The sequence below is a fragment of the Onychostruthus taczanowskii genome, unplaced genomic scaffold (genome assembly GCF_017590055.1).
Source record: "Onychostruthus taczanowskii isolate IOZ18803 unplaced genomic scaffold, ASM1759005v1 scaffold6, whole genome shotgun sequence".
NCBI lineage: Eukaryota > Metazoa > Chordata > Aves > Passeriformes > Passeridae > Onychostruthus > Onychostruthus taczanowskii.
The window spans coordinates 17221259-17241383 of record NW_024503679.1 but is presented as its reverse complement, the minus strand read 5'-3'; the positions used below and the strand labels follow the sequence as shown (position 1 = coordinate 17241383).

Genomic DNA, 20125 nt, shown 5'->3' with positions numbered 1-20125 from the left:
TGGCGGCGGCAGCGCGGCCGCTGGCGCTGCTCACCAGCTGTGCCGCGGGCTTCGCGCCCGAGGAGCTCGTCAAACGTGAGTCGGGGCCGCCGCGGCGCCCGAGCGGGCGGAACCAGGGGCCGCGGCTTGCCCGCGCCCGCGCGAACCGGGCTGGCAGCGGCTCCCGCCAGCCCCGGCCCTCAGGGAGGCTGGTTTCTCCTCAGGATCGTAGTTCTCACCTCAGGGTCGCTGCCATCCTCTCACGGTCCGAGTTTTCCCCACACGGTCTCAATTTTCCCCTCAGGGTCACCGCCGTCCCCTCACAGTCCCAGTTTTCCCCTCAGGGTCGCTGCCGTCCCCTCACAGTCCCAGTTTTCCCCTCAGGGTCGCTGCCGTCCCCTCACAGTCCCAGTTTTCCCCTCAGGGTCGCCGCCGTCCCCTCACAGTCCCAGTTTTCCCCTCAGGGTCGCCGCCGTCCCCTCACGGTCTCAGTTTTCCCCTCAGGGTCGCCGCCGTCCCCTCACGGTCTCAATTTTCCCCTCAGGGTCGCTGCCATCCCCTCACAGTCCCAGTTTTCCCCTCAGGATCTCAGCTCTCCCCTCAGGTTCTCATTTTTCCCGTCAAGGTCGCAGTTCTCCTCTCAGGGTCTCGATCCTCCCCTCAGGACGGGGGGATCGCAGCCCCCGACCCTTTGCAGAGGTTGTCAGGAGCCTCCTTAGTGCTTTAAGGAAATAATTCACCTCTTTCTCAGTGCGGAAGGACTGAAAAGGAAAGCTAAAAATTCTGTTTTACAGCTGGTAGAATTGCAGATTACACTGGGTACCAAGTACGTAGAACTCATTCAATAGGAAGTGGTTTTCCTGGGAACCAGTTGCCGTTTTTATGGCTAAAAAGGGGAACACAAGAATAAGATCTGGCAGTAGAGGAAACCATGGTGGAGTTTTTGGTATTTTTAAAATCGGGGGATTCCAGGAAGAAGCTGTTCATGGTCTTGGTGGGTTGCCTGTGTTAGGACAGCCCTGGGTTTTAGGGAGTTTGTGAACAGTTTGCTGTGCATAGTGAGATGTAGAATTTAACTCCCTCAAATCTTCTCTGGATTTGTTTTTCTCTCTTTCTGAGCAATTCTTACTTAGGACCTCAGCAAGCACAGGGCTGCCCACAGGAACTGGCTCCCTCCACCTCATTAAAGCACGTTTTGAAACAAAAATAACAGAACAAGATCTGCAGTCAAAGGCTTCTCTGCCAAAGCAGCTGCAGGACACTGAATTATTTAAAGATTTCACACCAAAAAAAATATTATTAGCTTATTTTTGAGGAAGGTAGAAACAAGTTGGAAGGAATCACTCAAGGTTCCTCTAGGTTTCCCCTTTGATTACTTTGCATAGCGAAATGAAACAGGTAGAAAAGGTAGATGAGCAAAAAGCTGCTTAAGCTGAGAAAATCTTAAAATTTAAGCTCAGATTTTTTTTAAAACTAGTACTCACTTTGAAATATCTCAGCTTCCACTGCTCCCAGTTCCAAGCCTGGAGTCTTGTCTGTGTGTCCTCTGTCTGGGTTACATTAAAACCCTCCTGAAAGAAATAAAATCATTGGATAGAATAAATACCATCAGCCTCGTAAGTCTCTGCTTTGCATAACAAGTGACATGAAATCAGATGCAGCAGACTAAAACGTTCAAGGACACACAGGCAGGGGTGGGGCAGCAGTGGGGAGAGTTTGGTGGGGTCAAACAGCCTGCCAGAAGTCTTCAGGCCAATTCCAAGACTTTTTCCAGGGTTTTCCTCCTGTTAAATGGAAAATGGCTTGAGGATGAGAAGCAGCTGATGGTACATTTGCTAGATATATTTTTATTTGTTCAGGTTCCTGCAGGGTGCTCTGAATGCTTTCATTCATGGGACACTGTGGCAAAACAAAGCTGTTTAAAGTGCTCAGCAGAGATCTGCTTGTTATTACTGTGATGTATTTATCACAAAACTGCAGATAAGATTGGTTCAGTTTTCATTCTGTCTGATGTGATTGTTCTTCCTTTTCTTTTTGGATTTTTTGGCACTCCCCCTCCTCCCCATCCCCAGCATATTTGGGTTCTCTTTACTCCTTGGTGTGATTTTAGGAGTATTTTTTATGGTTTATTCCACCAGGTGGCTCTCAAGGCCCAGAATGTGGGAACTGCTCTGTGTACCTGACAGCTCTGAGGATTTGGGAGCATTTAGGGCATTGTGTTCTTAAAACATTTATTCAGTCTGAAAAACACTATGAAAAGTGGTAAATACCTTAATCCCTTTGGGGAAAAAACCTGCAAAAAGAAGTTGTAATCATTAAAAAATTATTATGAGACACACAGTGTGCTAAAAGTGCTTAAATACTTCTTGGGTATTGGAGAACAGGGCAGTTACTGCAAGAGAGCTGCATGTTCTCTGATTATCTAACTCTTCTGAAAAGTTATTTCTGGTTTTTTTTGAAAGTATTTGCACTTTCAGTAAGATTCAGCATTAAAAATGGGAAGGGATGTGAGGTTTTATAATATTGCCATGTTCTCTCTCATGTTCAAAATCATTATTTATCTTGTCTGTATGATAAAATATGAAATTAAATGTTGATGTTTAAGTCAGTAAAATGAGCAACCATTTTTGTAAATAGCTGGAAATAATTTCAATAAATATTATTATATATATATAACTGTTGCCTGCTTTATCAAAATATATAAATACCTGTGAGTGAAGAAGGGGCACAACTGGTGAACTTGCTGAAAAACACAAGGCAGTGCCTGACTGCCTGGAAGTAAGGAAACCTTTTCCTCTGGAGAGGTTCCAGAGAAGTTTGGAGCCGTGTGACACCAGCCAGGATCAGTTGCTGAGCCACGCACTGATCTCGTGTGTCAGTTGCTGTTTGTTTTTAATGGTTTTCTGATACAAAAAGAGCCAAGTCAGTCATGGGATGAAGTGGAGAAGGGCGTTTGTGGTGACCCTAGTTGACCCTAGAGCAGGGCAGGGCTGTGGAGGCTCCAGGTCCCCACCGCGGGCTGCTGGAGCAGCCAAAAACGGCCCCAAGGCACCCCTGTGACAGGCAGCTGCTGCTGCTCCCAGTGCTGCTGTGCAGCGTGCGACACAGCCCGGGGTGTCCCCAGCGGGAGCCCCTGGCAGCATCATTTCAGCAGAGTGCCCAGCAGGGCCAGAGCCCCGGAGCCTGAGCTCTGGGTGCTGGCTTTGGGGGCACAGCTCTGTCAGTGCCGTGGCCTTTTCCAGCTGTGCTGTTGGTGCTGCAGCTGGAGAGTGTTTGCATTCCTGTCCCTGGAGCTGCAGGGCTCCCGGCAGGGCCAGCCCGAGCCTGGCTCTGCTCTGGTCTCACAGTGCCTCCCGTGCTTCTCCAGGCTCTTGGCATGGACAGGCCACCTCCTTTGGCCATATTCATTTTCTAGGAGTTTGTTCTGATCAATACTCTCTAAATTAGATACCAAACTATTCTGGCTGAACTTCCTGCTTTCATTCAAATCCAGGCTGTCTAGAAAAGAACTTTCTGGAATGCTGGGGTGATAAATACAGCCCTTAAAGCTAATTCCTGCATCAAATGAGAGCTCAGTTTGAGTTACAGTGTATATTTCTTTTGTAGTCTCTGCTTGTTTGCTCTAAAGTCCAAAATCTAATTGTTCCAAGTGACTTTTTTGGGAGAGAACTCCTGGCAAGCTGCTCAGTTTCCTGCCAGGAGCGATCAGGCTGTTGTGCAGTGATTTCTTAGAGCCCCACAAGCAGCCTGGGACACAGCAGGTCTCAATCCTTTCACCAGGTTCCTGAAGCCCTTGGAGTTTAGTGTGCAACATCCATTTTTACTGGGAGAGAAATTTCACAGGGAATTGGCAAAATCTCAGCATGAAGGATGGGTAATCAGCAGCACAATGGGATGAAAGAAAACCCCTTAAAGTACAGGAACAAGTAGCAGGTAATAGGAAATGGGACATGGCCTCATTCTGGCAGTGCTTTCAGACCTAAATTTGTCCATGAACTCTTCTAAAAAATGTCCCTTACAAAGCGAGTGTGAAATTCATACCAGCTTTTGAAAACCTTTTATAAAGGTTCTTTCCCTTTGTATCCTTGTTAGGGTGACTGACTCAAGTGACTTCAGAGCTGATTTTCCTCCTCACCCCATTTTCCTCCCTAAGTCTTCCTGCTGATTTTCTGGGTTTCAGTAATTTCTGTGGACCCTTTTATTCTTAGCCTCTTGTGGCATTGACTTGTAATTCTGTTAGCTCAGACTGATTTTAATTTACTTTCTTATTTTTAACTGGCAAAACACTAGTAAGGGGAAATTAATATCATATTCCAAACAAAACCTCTGAGAATAACAAAGCTCAGAATCCAGGTTTGTTTGGTGGTGACTCAGGATCTTTGTCCCCCAGCTCCAAGGTGAGGTGGGTAATCTTAGCATGGAATATCATCTGATTTAAGATGATCATCTGAAATAATCTGAAAAATAATTGCCATCCAAAATAAAATCAAACTTGAACCTGGAAAAATCATTTCGATGTGGCACTTCTTATTTTAAGAAGCCCGGAGAGGAGACTCCTGTTTCATCCTCCTAAGGAGGAAATGGCTACAGGTTTCTGTTTCCAAGGTCACATTTCTCCCTCAGATTCCATCTCCTCCTCAGGGCTGCAAACAATCCTGCTTTACAGCTCTCCCTGCCTTGTGCCCCGTGCTCATTCACCAGATCCATTTCTCAGCTTTGCAGTTTAGTTGTAAAAATCACTGCAGCCTTGGCAAGGAGGTTTTCCTGTCTCTTTACTAATAAGACACAGATAAATTCAAATTCATCTCCAGACTATTTGGGGAACAGCCTGTTCCAGCAGCTCCAGGAACTCTCAGTACCTTAAAATACAAATCCTTGAAAAGCCATGTGCTTTATTCTTTAACTCTTCTCCTGCCCCAGGCAGTTCTGGATGATTCAGTCCATTTTCTAAATAATTGACCTGTATTCCAAAGTGTCCAGGAGTTCATCCAGCCTGAGCAAGATTTCCTGGCCTTTCCCTCAAGGAATAATGGGATGCTCTGCTTCCAGCTCTGATTCAGCTCCAGTATTCCTGGGAATGTTCCTGCCTTGGAGGGAGGGCAGAGCTTGACAGCACCTGAGCAAAGCACTGGATTTTAATGGTTGAGCTCCTGCATGGAATTTAATGGGAATTACAGCTGAATTGTAGGAACTGGGTTGATTTTCTCATTAGTTACCTTCAGGTTTTGGTCACAGTTAAACAGATTTTTACATCTCAAAGAGCATGCAAGGCTTGCAATAAAGTTTAGGTTTTTTCTCCATGCGTCCTGTTTACAGGTACTAAGTTTGGGGTTAACACTTGAAAGGACATTTCCAGGAAAACAAAAGGCTTTCTGCAGCTTCTGGGCCATATTTTATATTGAAAACTAGAAAATAAACTCTTTTGAAAGCTAAGCAGTAAAATCTGGGACAGAGTAACAAATTGAGTTGAATTTTTAAAGATCTTGATTATGCACTGGTTTATTATAGTAAAGATGGATGTGCATTGGCACCGTACTTTTCTTGACAAATTATTTTCTTGCTGCTGGCTTTACCCTCCTCCTCACCACTTTTCTCTCCTGCAGGTATCACAGGAAAAGATGACCTTACTGTGGGTGCAGTAACAAGTGGAAGAGTGAATTTCTACCCCTGGACGATAGATAACAAATATTATTCTGCAGATATCCACCTGTGTGTGGTCCCAAACACATTCCACGTGACTGGAGAGATCGCTGAGGCTGTGCAGGCATTTGTTGTGTACTTTGACAGCACAACAGTAAGGCTCTTCTGCTTTATTCTCCTGCCTTATCACAGTGAGAACCATACATCAGAATCTCATCCATCCCCTTTAAGTTCTATTCACTGGCAGAAGATCAATATTAAATATTAAATTTCCCTGCTAACAATAGCAGCAGTTTCCTTCTGTCTTACTGCTCTCCTCCAGCTGGAAGAGGGGTTTTCAGGAGACATTATGCCACCATGGAAATCCAGCTCACCATCTCCTGCTTTATTCCTAGCTGGTGCTGCTTCTTAAAGGCTCCCTTAGGACAGACAAAATTTAGGGAGCTAAACATAAAATTCAGGGCATTTCACCCAAAATTGTTTCTACTAAACCAGCAGCAATGAAAACTGGTTTAGCAGAAACCAGAGAGGTTGAGACAAAAAGAGCCTATTTCTTTATATAATTCAATTCTAATACTGTTAAAAACTAAAGTATTGCAGGATGTATTGCAAAGAACACTTTTCTTTTCCCCTGTAGAAGACTGGACTGGAGAGTGTCTCCGAATGGCTGCCCCTGACAGAAGAGTGGCTGCCAGAAGTGATGATCCTGGTTTGTGACAGAGTATCTGAGAACGGTAGGAGACCCAAAGAACTCCCGTCCTCACTTAGAGCCATTAGCCTGCATAATAATTGACTTGCTAATTACATCAACAATTGCCTCTCAGAGTCTGGGTGAGACTGGCCTGGAGAGCTCTGGGGAGCAGGAGCTGAAACCTTCAGTGGGATGTGGTTAGAACTCAGAATTTTACCAGATTGCTCAGTCAGCTCTGTCCTGTCACTGCAGGGGATTAAAAGGCATTCCTGCTGCTGGATGTGCATGATCCTGCTGACAAAATGGGGAGGACTCGTTTGCTTAATTCCTTTTTTTTTACATTTGGGCATTGAGCACACACATTTGCTGTGATTGTAGACAGCAGCAAGCTGGGGGATGCAGGTGTGTCCCTGCAGCTCAGTCCAGTGTCAAGCCCAGAGTTAACAAAAGTCTTCATTCACACCTACATTGTACCCTCTGCAAAGCCATTTGATTCTGTTCCTCAGTTCCAAGGAGGAGTTTAACTCTCTATTTTTGGAATCCACAGTGAATGGAGGATCCATGCCAGCTGCTACACACTTCCCATACACTCCAGAGCAAGCAAACAACTTTGAGGGAATAAAACACAGCTAAATATTCTGATAAATATGCTGGTACTGGTCTCAAATCTGCACCTGTAATACCCATTTTTGTCTCCCAATTTAGGTGTAAACAGACAGAAAGCTCAAGAATGGTGCATCAAGCATGGCTTTGAGCTGGTAGAGCTCAGCCCTGAGGAGCTGCCCGATGAAGATGGTAGGTCTGCTGCTTCTCTTGCCATTTTGAGAATGAAAAGTACCCCAAAAATACCTTCTAAACAAAGTTATGCCCCTTGCAATTGTTGATCTGCCACATGATTGCAGCATGGAATGCTCCCGTTGGTGGGGCTGAGTCTCAGCTGTAAAAGGTCACGAGGGGGAGGAGGTTATTTCCTCTGAGAAATTCCATTTGTCCCCTCCCAAATCCAGCTGCTGTTTATGCAGCACCTACGTAAAAGTAGTATCTGCTCCTTTTTCAGCCCCAGGACTGTATTGATACATCAGAAGTTCATATTCCACTTGGAGAATCAATCTAAAGAAACATTTTGATGCATGAGGGCAGAAAAATTCTGATTTTAAAAACACTTGAAAACTATTTTATGCTATCTTGGTACAAACAGTGACATGATAGGCTGTAAATGGCAGGTTGTTAAAAACATTTCAGAGCAACACGAGCTGTTACACAGGAAATAAACCAGTTTCAGAATCACTGGCTGCCCAACATTTATAGCTTGAAAAAAAACCAGCAAGAAGAGTCAGAAGTGTGGTGTTCCACTCTTGAAAAGTGACTATGCATTTCCTGACAGCTTATCAGCATCAGCCTTATCTCCTCACTTCAGTGACACAAAAACATTTACACCTTACCTCTCTGGAGTAAAGTGAGATAACTGCAGGCTGGAGAGGAATTAGTCACTAACATTCGCTCTATTTCAGGTTCTGCAAGCACGTGGCAGTCACCAAAAATAATTCACTATAAAATCCTCACTGGAACACATCCCACCCCTTTCCCCCCTTTAAAGGCCTACTAAAATTGCATCTTGAGGAGCTGAGAAGTCTCCCTCTCTCCCCAGCATGCCTTTAAAATGTTTCCCTTTTTTTTTAGTCAAGGAGGGAGATGCACAGATTTGATTCACAGAAACTGGGAAAATCGGAAGCGAAGACTCCTTAGACTAAACAAATACTAATTGCTTTAAAAATAGTAACCTTTAATCAAGTTATTTTTCTCTTGAATAATTGTTGTAAAGAACAAGCTCTTTACCATTTATGGGAACAAACTCTTTACAATTTACTTAACGGCAGTAATAACTCAGGATGTTAATTTTTGGAATATTGGGATACATGTTCTTTCCTAGCTGTTTAATCTGGTAGTTGATTCACTGTGACTCATGCAGAGGAGGAACTGTGTTCCTGTGAGTAACTTATTTACCCCCCAAACGTTCTGGGTGAGTTACAAAAGGCACAACAGATGCTGTAAACACACTGGGCCAATCTCTGCTCAAAATTCTGACATTTCAGGCAGCTCATCTCAAATAAACTGGAAGTTTTGTTTTGACTCATTGTCAGTTGTTTGCACAGTCAGGACAAGAGCTCTGAACTGACACTCTTGATAATGACTCTGATATCAAACCAAACAGCAGCATCACAGAGGGCAAAACATCTGATTTCAACCTTAAATGCATTTCTAAAGGCAGTTTCAATTACTGCACCTGAGTCACTTGAGTTTGATTTCTAAACAAAAACAGTTTTGTATCCAAAGGGTTGTTTGGTTTTTTGTTTTTTGGTGTTTTTTTTCCCCTTTGTCAACCTGCACAAACATGGGAAGCTGACTAAACTGAGGAAATGGGAAAACTGACTTGATCTAAAGTGGTGTCAGATCTATTCAGTAAATAAATTAAAATCTGAATAATGCCTTCCCTGGGCTTTCAAGTTCCTGTAATTCCCAGGATTACTGGAACTTTGGGAGTTAGATATTGTGGGGACAGCTTTATGGTATCCTTTTCCATTTTCTACAGGCATCACACCCTTTTTAAATGGTTGTCTCAAGTTCTTTGCTTTCTAAAAGAAAGAAAAGTAATTCTGGTATCTATTTTCTAATATATTTCTATGTTATACAGCATTGTAAAAGATCTTGGGGTGAAAGATTCAAGTTTCTTGTCTGATACTATAAAATTTATATATATCCACTATAAAGTATAATATACTTTTATATTATATTATTATATTTATTATTTGCTATTTTAATTTTATTTATAATAGAATTATATTTATATTAAAGTATATTATACTTTTATAATATGCTATAAAGATGTTACTTCATGTAGGCCTCCTGCTAAATATTTAACAAAAAGCATTTGGAGATCTGCAAAATGCTGAGCTCACAGTTCATTATCCCTGGAAGCTCAGCCCAAGAAGTCAGCCATTAATTTACATTTACTTGGTCTCTCATCAATCAAAGGTGAAAATCTGTGTTTTGTACTGGAGCAGAATTGACAGTGGTTGTGAGACTCTAGGACAGGCCTGGAGGCACGTGCTGGTTTTTGGAGTTGTTTTTGGGAGGTTTCAGAGTCACTCTCTGTTTTGGTGCAGATGATTTCCCCGAGTCCACCGGAGCGAAGCGCATCGTGCAGGCCCTCAACGCCAACGTCTGGTCCAACGTGGTCATGAAGGGAGGTGGGTGCCCTGGCCCTGAGCTCCGCGGGCTGGGGGGTTACAGTGGAGCAGCTGGGCCAGCACAGGCACAGCTGGAGCACTCTGGGACTTCCCCAGGGAACAGGAGGGTCCAGCCATTGCTTCCACCCTCCCTTGTCCTGTGAGCTCACAGGCAGCGGGTGAGATTTATCACAGAATCCTGGCATGGTTTGGGTTGGGAGGGACCTTAAAGCTCGGCTTATCCTCTACCCCAGGCTGCTCCAAGCTCACCCAACCTGGCCTTGGACACTTCCACTCACAGCTGCTCTGTGCCAGGGCCTCAGCACCCTCACAGGAAAGGATTTCTGTGTAAAACTTCTCCTGTTCCAGCACCTGCTCCTGTTCCCTCTCTACTTTAACTTGCACTCTAGCAATAATTTGAGTTAAATATTCCATTAATCCTGCAGGTTGCAATGAAAACTCAAAGTTTGTTCCACCAAACTCTAGTAGGAAATAGGTTGTAATTGTCATCTTTATCAGACTGATACATGATTCAGTGTAGAAGTAAAGGTTAAATTGCACATTTGTTGTAGGGGTTTTTTGGTTTGTTTGTTACATTTTTGAGTTTTTTGAGAATAGCAAGTGCAGAGATGAGATTTGGCAAAGGAGGCATGTCAAACATTTAGGGGCTGTTTTTGCTACAGAAAACCCACTTGAGTACCTGGAAACTACAGATATTTTTTTTTTACAACAGTGCAAAAAGTGGGCAACCTCAGATAATTTCCTGAGGTAGCTGATTATCAGGTAGAGATAGAATTTTGGAAAAGTCACTTTAGCCTTAGACTCATCAGAAAAGGAAATGCTGTGGTTACAAGGGTAGATCCTGCCATTTACTTGAAAGCCTGTGATTACCTTTCTAATCACACAAACTGCTGCAGAAAATGTAGGAAGATGAAACTCTCCAGGAGTGCTTGGCCTGGAATTTCTTGTTCACAAAGCCTCATCCCACCACCAACCCCCCAACACCTCTCTGCTCCCATTCCCACTGCTGTGGCTTCTCCCTTCCTACCACAATTAACTGTGGAATGATTTAAGGCAGAGAGGCTGCTGTTAATCTCTGTGTCTGCAATGCTTGCTGGGACTGAGTAAAACCAGGATGAGAATTATTAACCTCCACTTTTTAATGCAGCTTTTTGAGGATTTCTCATTCCCCATCAGACCTGAGGTGAAGGTGGGGTCTGATTCAGTGTAGCCATTGCAGGTAACCTTGGCAGATGGTGTCAGGTTATCTCACTGTTTTTTTTTAACAACACATTTCCTGTATTTGGCAGATGCCACCTTACAGAACAGCAGAATTCAGTCACATGCTCGGTTCCTCACAGGGGGGAAATTCCTGCACATCACTGGTGTGTTCTGTAAAGGTCAGGCTCCTTGAAAAATCCTGGTTTTCTGTCTGCACAGCACCAGCCCCACACAGCACTGCTGTACCACCACAAACCCCTCAGGAAGTGAGCTATATTTGGAAGGTGTTGCAGCCTGACTGTGCTTTCAAAGGGAAATTGTTGAGCTCATTTTGCTTAAAATAAAACTTTTTACAACCTGTAACATAGCTTTTGTTTTCAGCTTCCTCCAGGTCCTAGAAACTGGCTGCCATGTAAATCTAACTAAAGCTTTTCCACTGAATGACCTGCAATTCCTGGCTGGTTGAGAACCATGCAGGGAAGAGTAATCAGAGACCCTAAGAGACTTCCAGTAGTAAATGTCTAGTAGCAAATACTTACAGCACAGCTAGGTGTAGCCTTAATTCAAAAACCTGTTTCCATGAGAATTTAAATTTACAGACAGAGCAGGAATAACTTTTTTCAAGCACAAACACCAAATCCATTTTATTGCATTAAGCCCCAACACAATTCTTATCAAACTGCAGGTTTTTTTACACACCTATTCATTAAAATATTAAACTTCACATTTTTTCTTTTACCATTTAAAGCATCATTCTCACACAGATCCATAAAAATAATTATTAACTGTAACACAGTTGAATTAGAAACAAGTTTATACCAGGTAACCAATCCCACGTGCTTTGTGAGTAAATCCAGCAGCATTAGCTCTACTCCAAGCCAAACAAGCAGTCTTACCTGGGAGTCTGCCTGGAACAAATCCTTTCTGGAGCTGGTGTAAGGTTGGTTCTCCATGCCTCAGAGCTCCCTTCAGTCTCTGGAAGTTTCCTTGAGCAGGAGAACCTGAGGGATTCTCCAGGTAACACATTTCCCTCTCCACAGAGGTATTAAACTGCTGTTACCTTCTCTGCCCCTGCAAGAGCCTCTGTGGCAAGAAGAGAAACCATTTGCAGCCCTCTGGAAGAGGCTGCTTGGCTTCTTTCCTGCTTAAATCCCAGCTTGAGTGATCCCAGGTAAAGCTGCTTACCTCAGGTGGGGCCAGGAATGAGCCTGGCTCTAATCACAGCCAATTAACCTGATTTAGGGAGGCCATTTAAACAAATTGTGACTTTTGATGTGTTAATTCCAATTTTATGTGTAAGGATCACTGTGTCAGCTGGAGACAGACTGGAGGAATAATAATAGGTAAAGGCAGTGGAAAACACTTGGCTATGAAACAGGAATTTGGGAATGCTGAATCCATGTTCAGAGCATCGTGAGTGATTCCTGTGAAACTACACAGAGCATGGAATCATGGAATGGTTTGGGTGGGAAGGGACCCTAAATCCCATCCCATTGCACCCCTGCAGGGACACCTCCCACTGGCCCAGGCTGCTCCAAGGCCTGTCCAGCCTGGCCTGGGACACTTCCAGGGATCCAGGGGCAGCCCCAGCTGCTCTGGGCTCCACCGTAGCCACTGACTCCTCCAGTAAGTGGGATGAGCTAATTTTTGGCTTTCCTGCCTTAAGAACACTGTGTAAGGCATCACCCACTTCCTGAATTGCACCCAGAAGTTGAAATAACTTTTACATCCAATAAAAGGAGTTTATAGGAAGGGTTTTCCAAGGGTGTGCCTGCAACCAAGTGTTGTGTCTGCCTCCTCCCTAAACATGGATCCAGGGACAAATAGCTGCTGTTCAGAGATCCCTGCTGCACACTCCAGGTTTTTCAGAAAGGGATGACATTTGTAATAATTCTGGCTGAGGTTCTGCACTGTTGGAGGAGGGAATGTGGAGCCACTGCCGTTTTTCTGTGCAGGACAAACTCTGGGACAAACTATGAACGAGGGCCATGATTAGATCATGCATCCAGCCCTCTGCCAGAGTGGGAATGTTCTCTCTCCAGGACGTTCTGCACTGCAGTGTCCAACCTTGCCTGAGGTGACTCAGAAACTGGCTCCATGTCCACCTTCACAGCTTCCCCAAAGCCAGCTCTCTGCTCAGCCCATGAAACTTGGGGAAGCTGCTTTGGGATGCAAATCCCAAACTTTTATCCTCCAATTCCTGTTCACTGACCTGCTGGACTTCACAGGCAGCTGAAAGTTTTGCAGGGAATTCATTCAGCTCCACTGATTCACTTCTTCCCACCCCTTTGGCCAGGGGTCTGCTAAAGCAGCAAAAGGGGATAAGGTGGAGCCAGTGGCCCCAAATACCTGCCAGGGATGGGCAGAACAGATCAGGGAACAGGGAATGGGGCTCAGGAATTCTCTCATGGAGATGTGTTTGTGTGAGTGCTGGATGGGCCCAGTTACACATCCAACCCCTCAGAATGAGAGTCTGGAGAAATGGCAAGGAAATTTGGACAGAGCATCCAAATGACATCACCTCAACAGTTGAGTCTAGAGCTTAGTCATGAGTATAATAATTTAGAACATACTTCTTTTAAAAAGTAACACTAAATCTTTCTTCTGGCAGAAGTCATTGTTTCCTGGCTATTTCTGGTACAATAACTTCACATTTTTTCAGTTTTAGTTGACTAAAATACAAAGGTTTGCAGAAAAATCTCCTGAGTGCCTTGTGTAACTGTAAATATTTACTACTCAGTGCAAGGCCAGTTTGTATGGAGTAATAAACTGACTTAGAAAAACCTGACTTAGTAAAAAACACCTCATCATATCACCCATTATGCACATATTTTTATATAAAACAGGTTTAAAAATACAGCCAGGTTAAATTAAAATTACTGCACCACATTTATTATCTTAGATGACTCTTCAGGTTTGAAATCACTTTTTAGGTTGAGTTTTAAAGCAGCATTGAGGTGCACCCTAGGCCAGCAGTGAGGAGAGCCCAGAGCACCTTGCAGTGAGCAGAAACCCTGGGTTTGATGGCTGAATCCACCCAGGAATTCTGAATTAGATATTTAACAATTTTCTTTGCCATCATTGTTGTGCTCAGCCTGTTCAGACCATGTGTGAGCAGAGGCTCCCGTTGCCTTTCCTGAATCCAACTTCAGACCCAGGGCTGCTTCCCATGGGGGTTAAACCTGGGCACCAGGAAAAGCTAATTCTGCTTCTGGATTTTCCAGCTGCCCCATTTGGAATTTACCAGCTCAGATCCCAATGGAGCAGAGGCTCCCAACTCTAAAGCTTCCAAGCTCTAGGAAGACCCCACATCTCCTGTGGCTCACATTCTCTTCCCTAGGGGGAATATTTAGCAGCAAACAGTGCAGACACAGTTTAAAGCTTAGAGATGATGTGAAATTTCTGCTTAAAATCTGTTTTCAAGTGCACTGGCAGAGTTTCTCGTGGTGCTGTGAAATACTCCCTCTCCCAGCTGGCCAGCCCCAGTATTTGCAGTAATTTTGCACTTTGTGCTTTGTTTGCAGACAGGACCCAGGGCTTTGGTCTCCTCAGCACCTTGGCAGGAGCACGCAGGAGCCGTGGCTGTGAAGAGACCCCGGAGACAGAAGTAAACAGAAATTCCAGTAATTCCTGGTTCCTGCTCTGCTCAGGCCCTGCCTTCATCCACTGGGGGGTGGCTGGGACCTCCCCTTGTGCCACAGAGCCAAAGGAAGGAGCACTAAAAGCTCCATTCACAATGGGTTTGATTATATCCAAATTATCCCCTTTGGGGCAGAACAAAACCTGTCATTTCATGGTGTTACTGGAAAAACTCCAACAAATCCATCCTGAAATCCCTTCATGCAGCACCAGTTCCCAGTGCTGCAGAAGGGGCATTTCATGGCACAGGTTTTGCAGTAACACTTTGAGATAAAGTGCAGGGTTTTGAAGGAAAAGCAGGGAGCACCTGATTTGCTGCTGATGTTTTTCCATGCATTAATGGATACTGAAATATCTGTGTTTCCTGACAGTCCGACCCATCTCCAGGAGACAGGGAAGGATCCCAGTCAGATGCTGGAGAGGATGGGGCTGGCACACACAGCCTGGAGCCTGACAGTGCTGCAGGTGAGCTCAGCTGGGCCCAGGGGAACGTGGGGCACAAAGGCACTGCCAGAGCCAGGAGAGGCCTCCAATCACTGCAGCATTGCAGGAGGTGGGACTGTGTGTGAGACCTGGCTGATTGATGTGGTCTCACCAGCTCATCACTCTCTGATTCACTCTGTGGCTCTTTGTGGACAGATCATTCTGGAATCAGCAAGAAATTGAACTACTGGATGAGCTCACATGTAATGTATCACAGAATCATGGAATCTGGAATGTTTTGGGTTAGAAGGGATGTTAAAGCTCATCCCATTCCATCCCCTGCCATGGCAGGGACACCTTCCACTGTCCCAGGGTGCTCCCAGCCCCAGTGTCCAGCCTGGCCTGGGGCACTGCCAGGGATCCAGGGGCAGCCCCAGCTGCTCTGGGCACCTGTGCCAGGGCCTGCCCAGCCTCACAGGGAAGGATTTCTTCCCCCAGCTGCTCTGGGCACCTGTGCCAGGGCCTGCCCACCCTCACAGGGAAGGACTTTTTCCATAAAATTAATCCCCAATGTAACAGTGCCATGATTTGTCTGTATGAGCAATCAGTAAATTTTTTCTTTCTCCTGTGACATCGGAATTTGCAAATGGGATTTGCAGCTGTTAAAATCCTGGTTTTCTGCTGAGAAAGCAGAATAATTTCTCTTCAACCAAGCTGTATTTCAGATCCCATGCTGGATATGGACATCCAGGAGCTGGCCAGCCTGACCACGAGGGATGGGGACCTGGAGAACTTTGAAAGGCTCTTCTCAAAGCTGAAAGAAATGAAAGGTAACGCACCAGGAGAGATGGACCTGAGCTCTGGCACCTCCTGCAGGGGCTCAGAGAGAGCCAGGAGTGAGTTGGGAAGCTGTGAAATTCCTGTTCTCCTGCCTCAAGTCCTTTAGAGGTAGCTGCTCTTTCCATTCACTTGCTCTTCATCTTGATGAAGCTCTGGAAAGCAGCAGATGTTGCTCTGGGAGTTCCCAAAGCAGGGCAGGAGGTGCTCACTGCTCACTCCTGAGCTTCACAGCCCCATCCTCTCCTTCCCCGCAGACAAAGCTGCCACGCTGCCTCACGAGCAGAGGAAGCTGCACGCAGAGAAGGTGAGCCTTGGGAGCTGGGGTGGGAGTCAGTAAAATGGCTGTTTTCTTTCCAAGCCACAGTTCCTGCTCCTGCAGAGTTCCTGGATTAAGTAGTGAGAACAAACCAAACAGTCCTAGGGAAGACTTGTCAGGTATCTCCCAAAAACTGAATAACCTGGAAGTTTGAAATACCAGAAAAGCATAAAATCCTGGAATGGTTTGGGTTGGAAGGGACTCTATAAAGATCATCTCATTCCACCCCACTGCCATAAAAAAAAGACTTTTCCCCTTTCTGAATTCTGAGCTGAAAGCCCTGCAGTCACTGGGGGTGCTAGCCAGCTTCCACAAGCCAATGGAAAAGTGTGGATCTCCTGGAAAACTTAATGATGCCTTAAATAGCCCAGGTTTTGTATCACAGGTGCCTCCCATGGCCTGAGCCATTGCCTCTGTGTTGCTGAAGTTCCTGCACCTCAGAGAGGATGTGTTGCACTTACAGAGCTGCTTGCCAGATTTAGCTGCTGCTCAGATCCTCTCTTTGCATGGGAAATACAAAATCCTCAGTCATGTGATGGGAATTCTCTCCCTTTCCCATCTCTTTTGCCATTGTAGGTGGCCAAAGCCTTCTGGATGGCGATTGGAGGAGACAGGGATGAGATTGAAGGTCTCTCCTCAGATGAAGAAAACTGAATTCCTCTGTAGCTGGAAGTGCCAGAGCAACCCTGAGGGAACGATCCTTCCCTGAATTAGTGTTCATTGCCAAAAACCCCATTTAGCTGTAGCTGCTTCCCTTGGTGACAGCATTCCCCATATTCCACATTCCACAACATCTCCTGCTCCAGAGGCTTTGTCTGACCTCCTGTCTCCTCTCCCAGAGGACGTTGGAAGGTGACACGTGTGTGGCTCAAGGAAACAGTGATGAGTTTACATTTTTCAAATGAACATTTTTATGATTTCCTCTCTGGGGTTTAAATAAACAAATGTGCTCCCAGTTATCTCTGCACACAGGGCTGGGGCTTGGGAAGTGACTCCTGAATTCCAAACTCCATTTCTCAGCTGTAGGGCTCTTGGATGGTTTTATGGAGCTTTTCCCAGCTCAGACTGGCCAGATTTGGATGAGCCCTGAGGAGGAGGCTGCTGAGCTCCGTCCTGCCAAGTGCCAAAGCCGTTACACGTGGCCCCAGGCTCGGATTCTGTTTGGATTTTGCCTGTGTAAGGATGGGGGCTTCCCTGGAATGCCAGGTGTTGTCCACACTCCCTGGATTCCCAGTGAAATGCCAGATTGCTGCTGCTGCTCCAGGGCTGGAATTCCCTGCCCAAACCTTGTGCAAGGCCTGGCAGAACGCACAGAGCTGCTCTGGGGGGCTCTGCCCTCAGTGCCCAGCGCGGGGATCCCAAACCCCTCGTGCCCCTGCATGGGCTCAGTGCCCACCCTCCTGTGTGCCCGTCAGGGACAGGGCTCAGCAGGAATTCCCTTGTCCTGGATGGAGTCCCCATCACTTCCAGCAGCACAGGGCACAGAGCCTCCGGAACGACGGGCAGGGAAGGAAGGTGGAGCCTGGTGAAGAGCGAGAGGACAAAGGGGAGGTGCCACCCTGGCTCTGCAGGCACAGGCAGTGGGTCCGTGGGGAGAGGATCCAACAGACTCCCATGTAAAAGAGTCTGGCCCCAAGAACTTTTCCTTATCCACCTGAAAATCCATCCTGTTCAGCACCCTCAGTTAGGAATTTCAGAATTAACTTTTCCAATGTCCCCAAAATTGCCGAGTCCCAGGACACGGGTTTGCCATCGATTATTGATGGCTTTACATTCTGCTGGCACTGTCACAGTGCTCCTTGAATTCCCTTTTTAATGACAAAGCAAAGGTGAATGTAAATCATAAGTGTCTTGGAATGCTGGGAATCACTTCCTGGGTGGAAACTGCAGCGTTCAAGGACAAGAACTGCAGCCTCACTGGCAGTTTGGGAGGTGTTTCTCAGCTGGAGCCTGAGCAGGAGCTCCCCCATGGTGAAACACCTGGGAAGAATTCTGGAATACTGAGAGGGACACCTTCCCAGGCAGCTGCAGGGCCTTGCTGTGACTGCACCTTCTCCCTTCTCCAATCTTTCCCCCAGCACAGACCTGCAGGTGGCTCATTCCAAGCAGGGAATGGTTTCCATGTTGGCTCCTCGGTAGCTGAAGATTCTTGCTGCCCTTTCTAAATCTTTGTTGTGCAATGGTGAGAAATGCCCAAGGGAATAGAGTGGAGAAAAAATGGACTTGGACACTTTATAAACCCATTCTTTAGACATGTGACAGAGATGTGACTTTTTAAATTTAATGAGATCATATCAGTTAATACCCAGTGCTTTGCTGCCTTTTCATGAGGCAGCAGCAGCTCATTCCCATACTGAGAACTCTTTTAAACATGATTTATTGTAAATGTGGGTCTTGTGTGTAGGGGCACAAATCATGGAGGCAGGAAGTGTGGCTGGAGACACTGGGAAATAATTTAATGATCCTCTGAGGTTGTTGTGTTGTGGTTTAAAATCAAGGTTTACTTTGCTGGTGGTTTTTTTGGTTTTTTGTTTTTTTTTTTTTTTTTGTGGGTTGTTTGGGGTTTTTCTGAAGAGACCCTTTGGTTTTGGCTACAGAATTCCTTTACAAAATCAGAAGTTACAGAAATGAATAAAAGGGGCATTAGTGGAAAAGCAGAGTGGTGTCTGTCACTCAGTTTCCCTTTGTGTAGCAACAGCAGAATTCCCAGTTGGTGGCAGGGAATCGCAGAGTGGTTTGGGTTGGGAGCGCCCTTAAAGGCCCCAGTGCCCGGCCCGGGCAGGGCCAGCCCCAGCTCTGGACGGAATCCCAGAGTGGTTTGGGTTGGGAGCGCCCTTAAAGGCCCCAGTGCCACCGTGCCCGGGCAGGGCCAGCCCAGCTCTGACATCCATCGCAGCTTGCTGCTGCAGCATTCCCGCTGCCGGGCTGGCATTCCCGGCTCAGGCACTGCGCTGCTCCTGGCCAGGCCAGGTGAGCCTTCCCTGCCACTGAGCCAGCCCTGGCACCGCTTTGGCCCAGGCTGAGCCTTCCCTGCCACTGAGCCAGCCCTGGCACCGCTTTGGCCCGGAGCGCACGTTCCAGGCCATGGCAGCTGTCTCTTTATTTTGGCTGAGGCTTTGAGGTTTTAATTCCTCCCCTGCCCGTGTCCGGCGGGGATTGGGAACTGGAAGCCAGGTGACAGCCAGCAGAGCCCCCAGCACTCACTCTGGCAGGCCCAGCACGGAGCCTGGACGAGACCCTTCATTACCACATGGCTGGAAAGCCGAGTGGAAAAAGTGTTCTCGTAAATCCTGTCAGGAAAACCAGCCCAAAAGCAGAGAATTCCAGAGACCTCGGGGGGCTGTGAGGAGTTCACAGCACGATCGGATCGCGGTGCGCCTTGGCGCCTTCCCGGGGCTCTTCAGAGTGCAGGGATCTGTCACTGTCCCCGGGTGGCACCTGCCCTGCCCTGCCCTGCCCGCCCTCGGCCACGGGCTGGTGGAATTCTGCCCGGGGGTTAATCAGGAAAGCTTTCCCACCAGGAGCACAGGGCAGCCATGGACGGCTCATCAGGGAGGGAGGGTGGAATCTCTGCTCCTTAAGGAACTCGGGGTCAGCTCCTGACAGGACACCAGGCTGGGCAGTGAAGGCTCCTGAGCTGGTAACAGCTCCCCAGTTCCCTGCAGTGGAATTCCAGTGGCACTTGGAGCCTGTGAATACTCAGCTGTGCCTGCCTTCTCCAGCAACTGGAGAACAATAAATCCTTGGAGCACAGAACTCCACTTATACTCACCCCTGAATCCCATTAGTTAAAAGAATTAAATGCAATTTAAAAATTATTTTTTATATATTTGGCTTTAAATTCTTGAACAAAACTGTCCCGGCTGTAAAAAGAACGAGGCTCTTACCTGTGCCTGAGCTCCTGTGCGCTTTACTGGGACTGCACAAACCTAAGGATGCTGCTGTGTCCCAGTTACTGTCACGGCAACACCCCGAAGTGTCCATCTGTGTCCTTAAACACATCCCTCCGACAGCCTGATTTGCTCACGAGCCTCAGTTTTCAAATCAAAGTTTATTAAAATGTCAAAAACAGACCTTACAGTTCCACATGGAAAGGGAGGGCGTACATGGGACAGGCAGTAATGCTGCAGGGGAGGGCAGGAACTCAGA

General features: G+C 46.4%; 1 protein-coding gene across 2 annotated transcripts; it reads left to right on the top strand.

The window, feature by feature from the left end:
- Positions 1-6: 6 nt before the first annotated feature.
- On the top strand, positions 7-18633 carry AAGAB (alpha and gamma adaptin binding protein). Of its 2 annotated transcripts, none has more exons than XM_041418932.1 (10): positions 7-75; positions 5679-5773; positions 6257-6353; positions 7016-7105; positions 9475-9558; positions 14283-14365; positions 14769-14862; positions 15546-15650; positions 15915-15964; positions 16553-18633. In XM_041418932.1, exons 3-10 carry the CDS (start codon positions 6320-6322, stop codon positions 16628-16630), a joined length of 618 nt encoding a protein of 205 aa, XP_041274866.1. In that variant the 5' UTR covers positions 7-75; positions 5679-5773; positions 6257-6319; the 3' UTR covers positions 16631-18633. The 2 variants fall into 2 exon arrangements, with proteins under 2 accessions (XP_041274866.1, XP_041274865.1); XM_041418931.1 differs by having other exon boundaries at positions 5583-5773.
- Positions 18634-20125: the final 1492 nt, after the last annotated feature.

What these genes read in the sequence shown, in the direction of transcription:
- AAGAB (XM_041418932.1), top strand. Translation starts at nt 6,320, where the DNA reads ATGATCCTGGTTTGTGACAGAGTATCTGAGAACG. An exon ending in GGAGCTGCCCGATGAAGATG is followed by an intron (nt 7,106 to 9,474) that starts GTAGGTCTGCTG and finishes GTTTTGGTGCAG; the next exon opens with ATGATTTCCCCGAGTCCACC. An exon ending in CAACGTGGTCATGAAGGGAG is followed by an intron (nt 9,559 to 14,282) that starts GTGGGTGCCCTG and finishes CTTTGTTTGCAG; the next exon opens with ACAGGACCCAGGGCTTTGGT.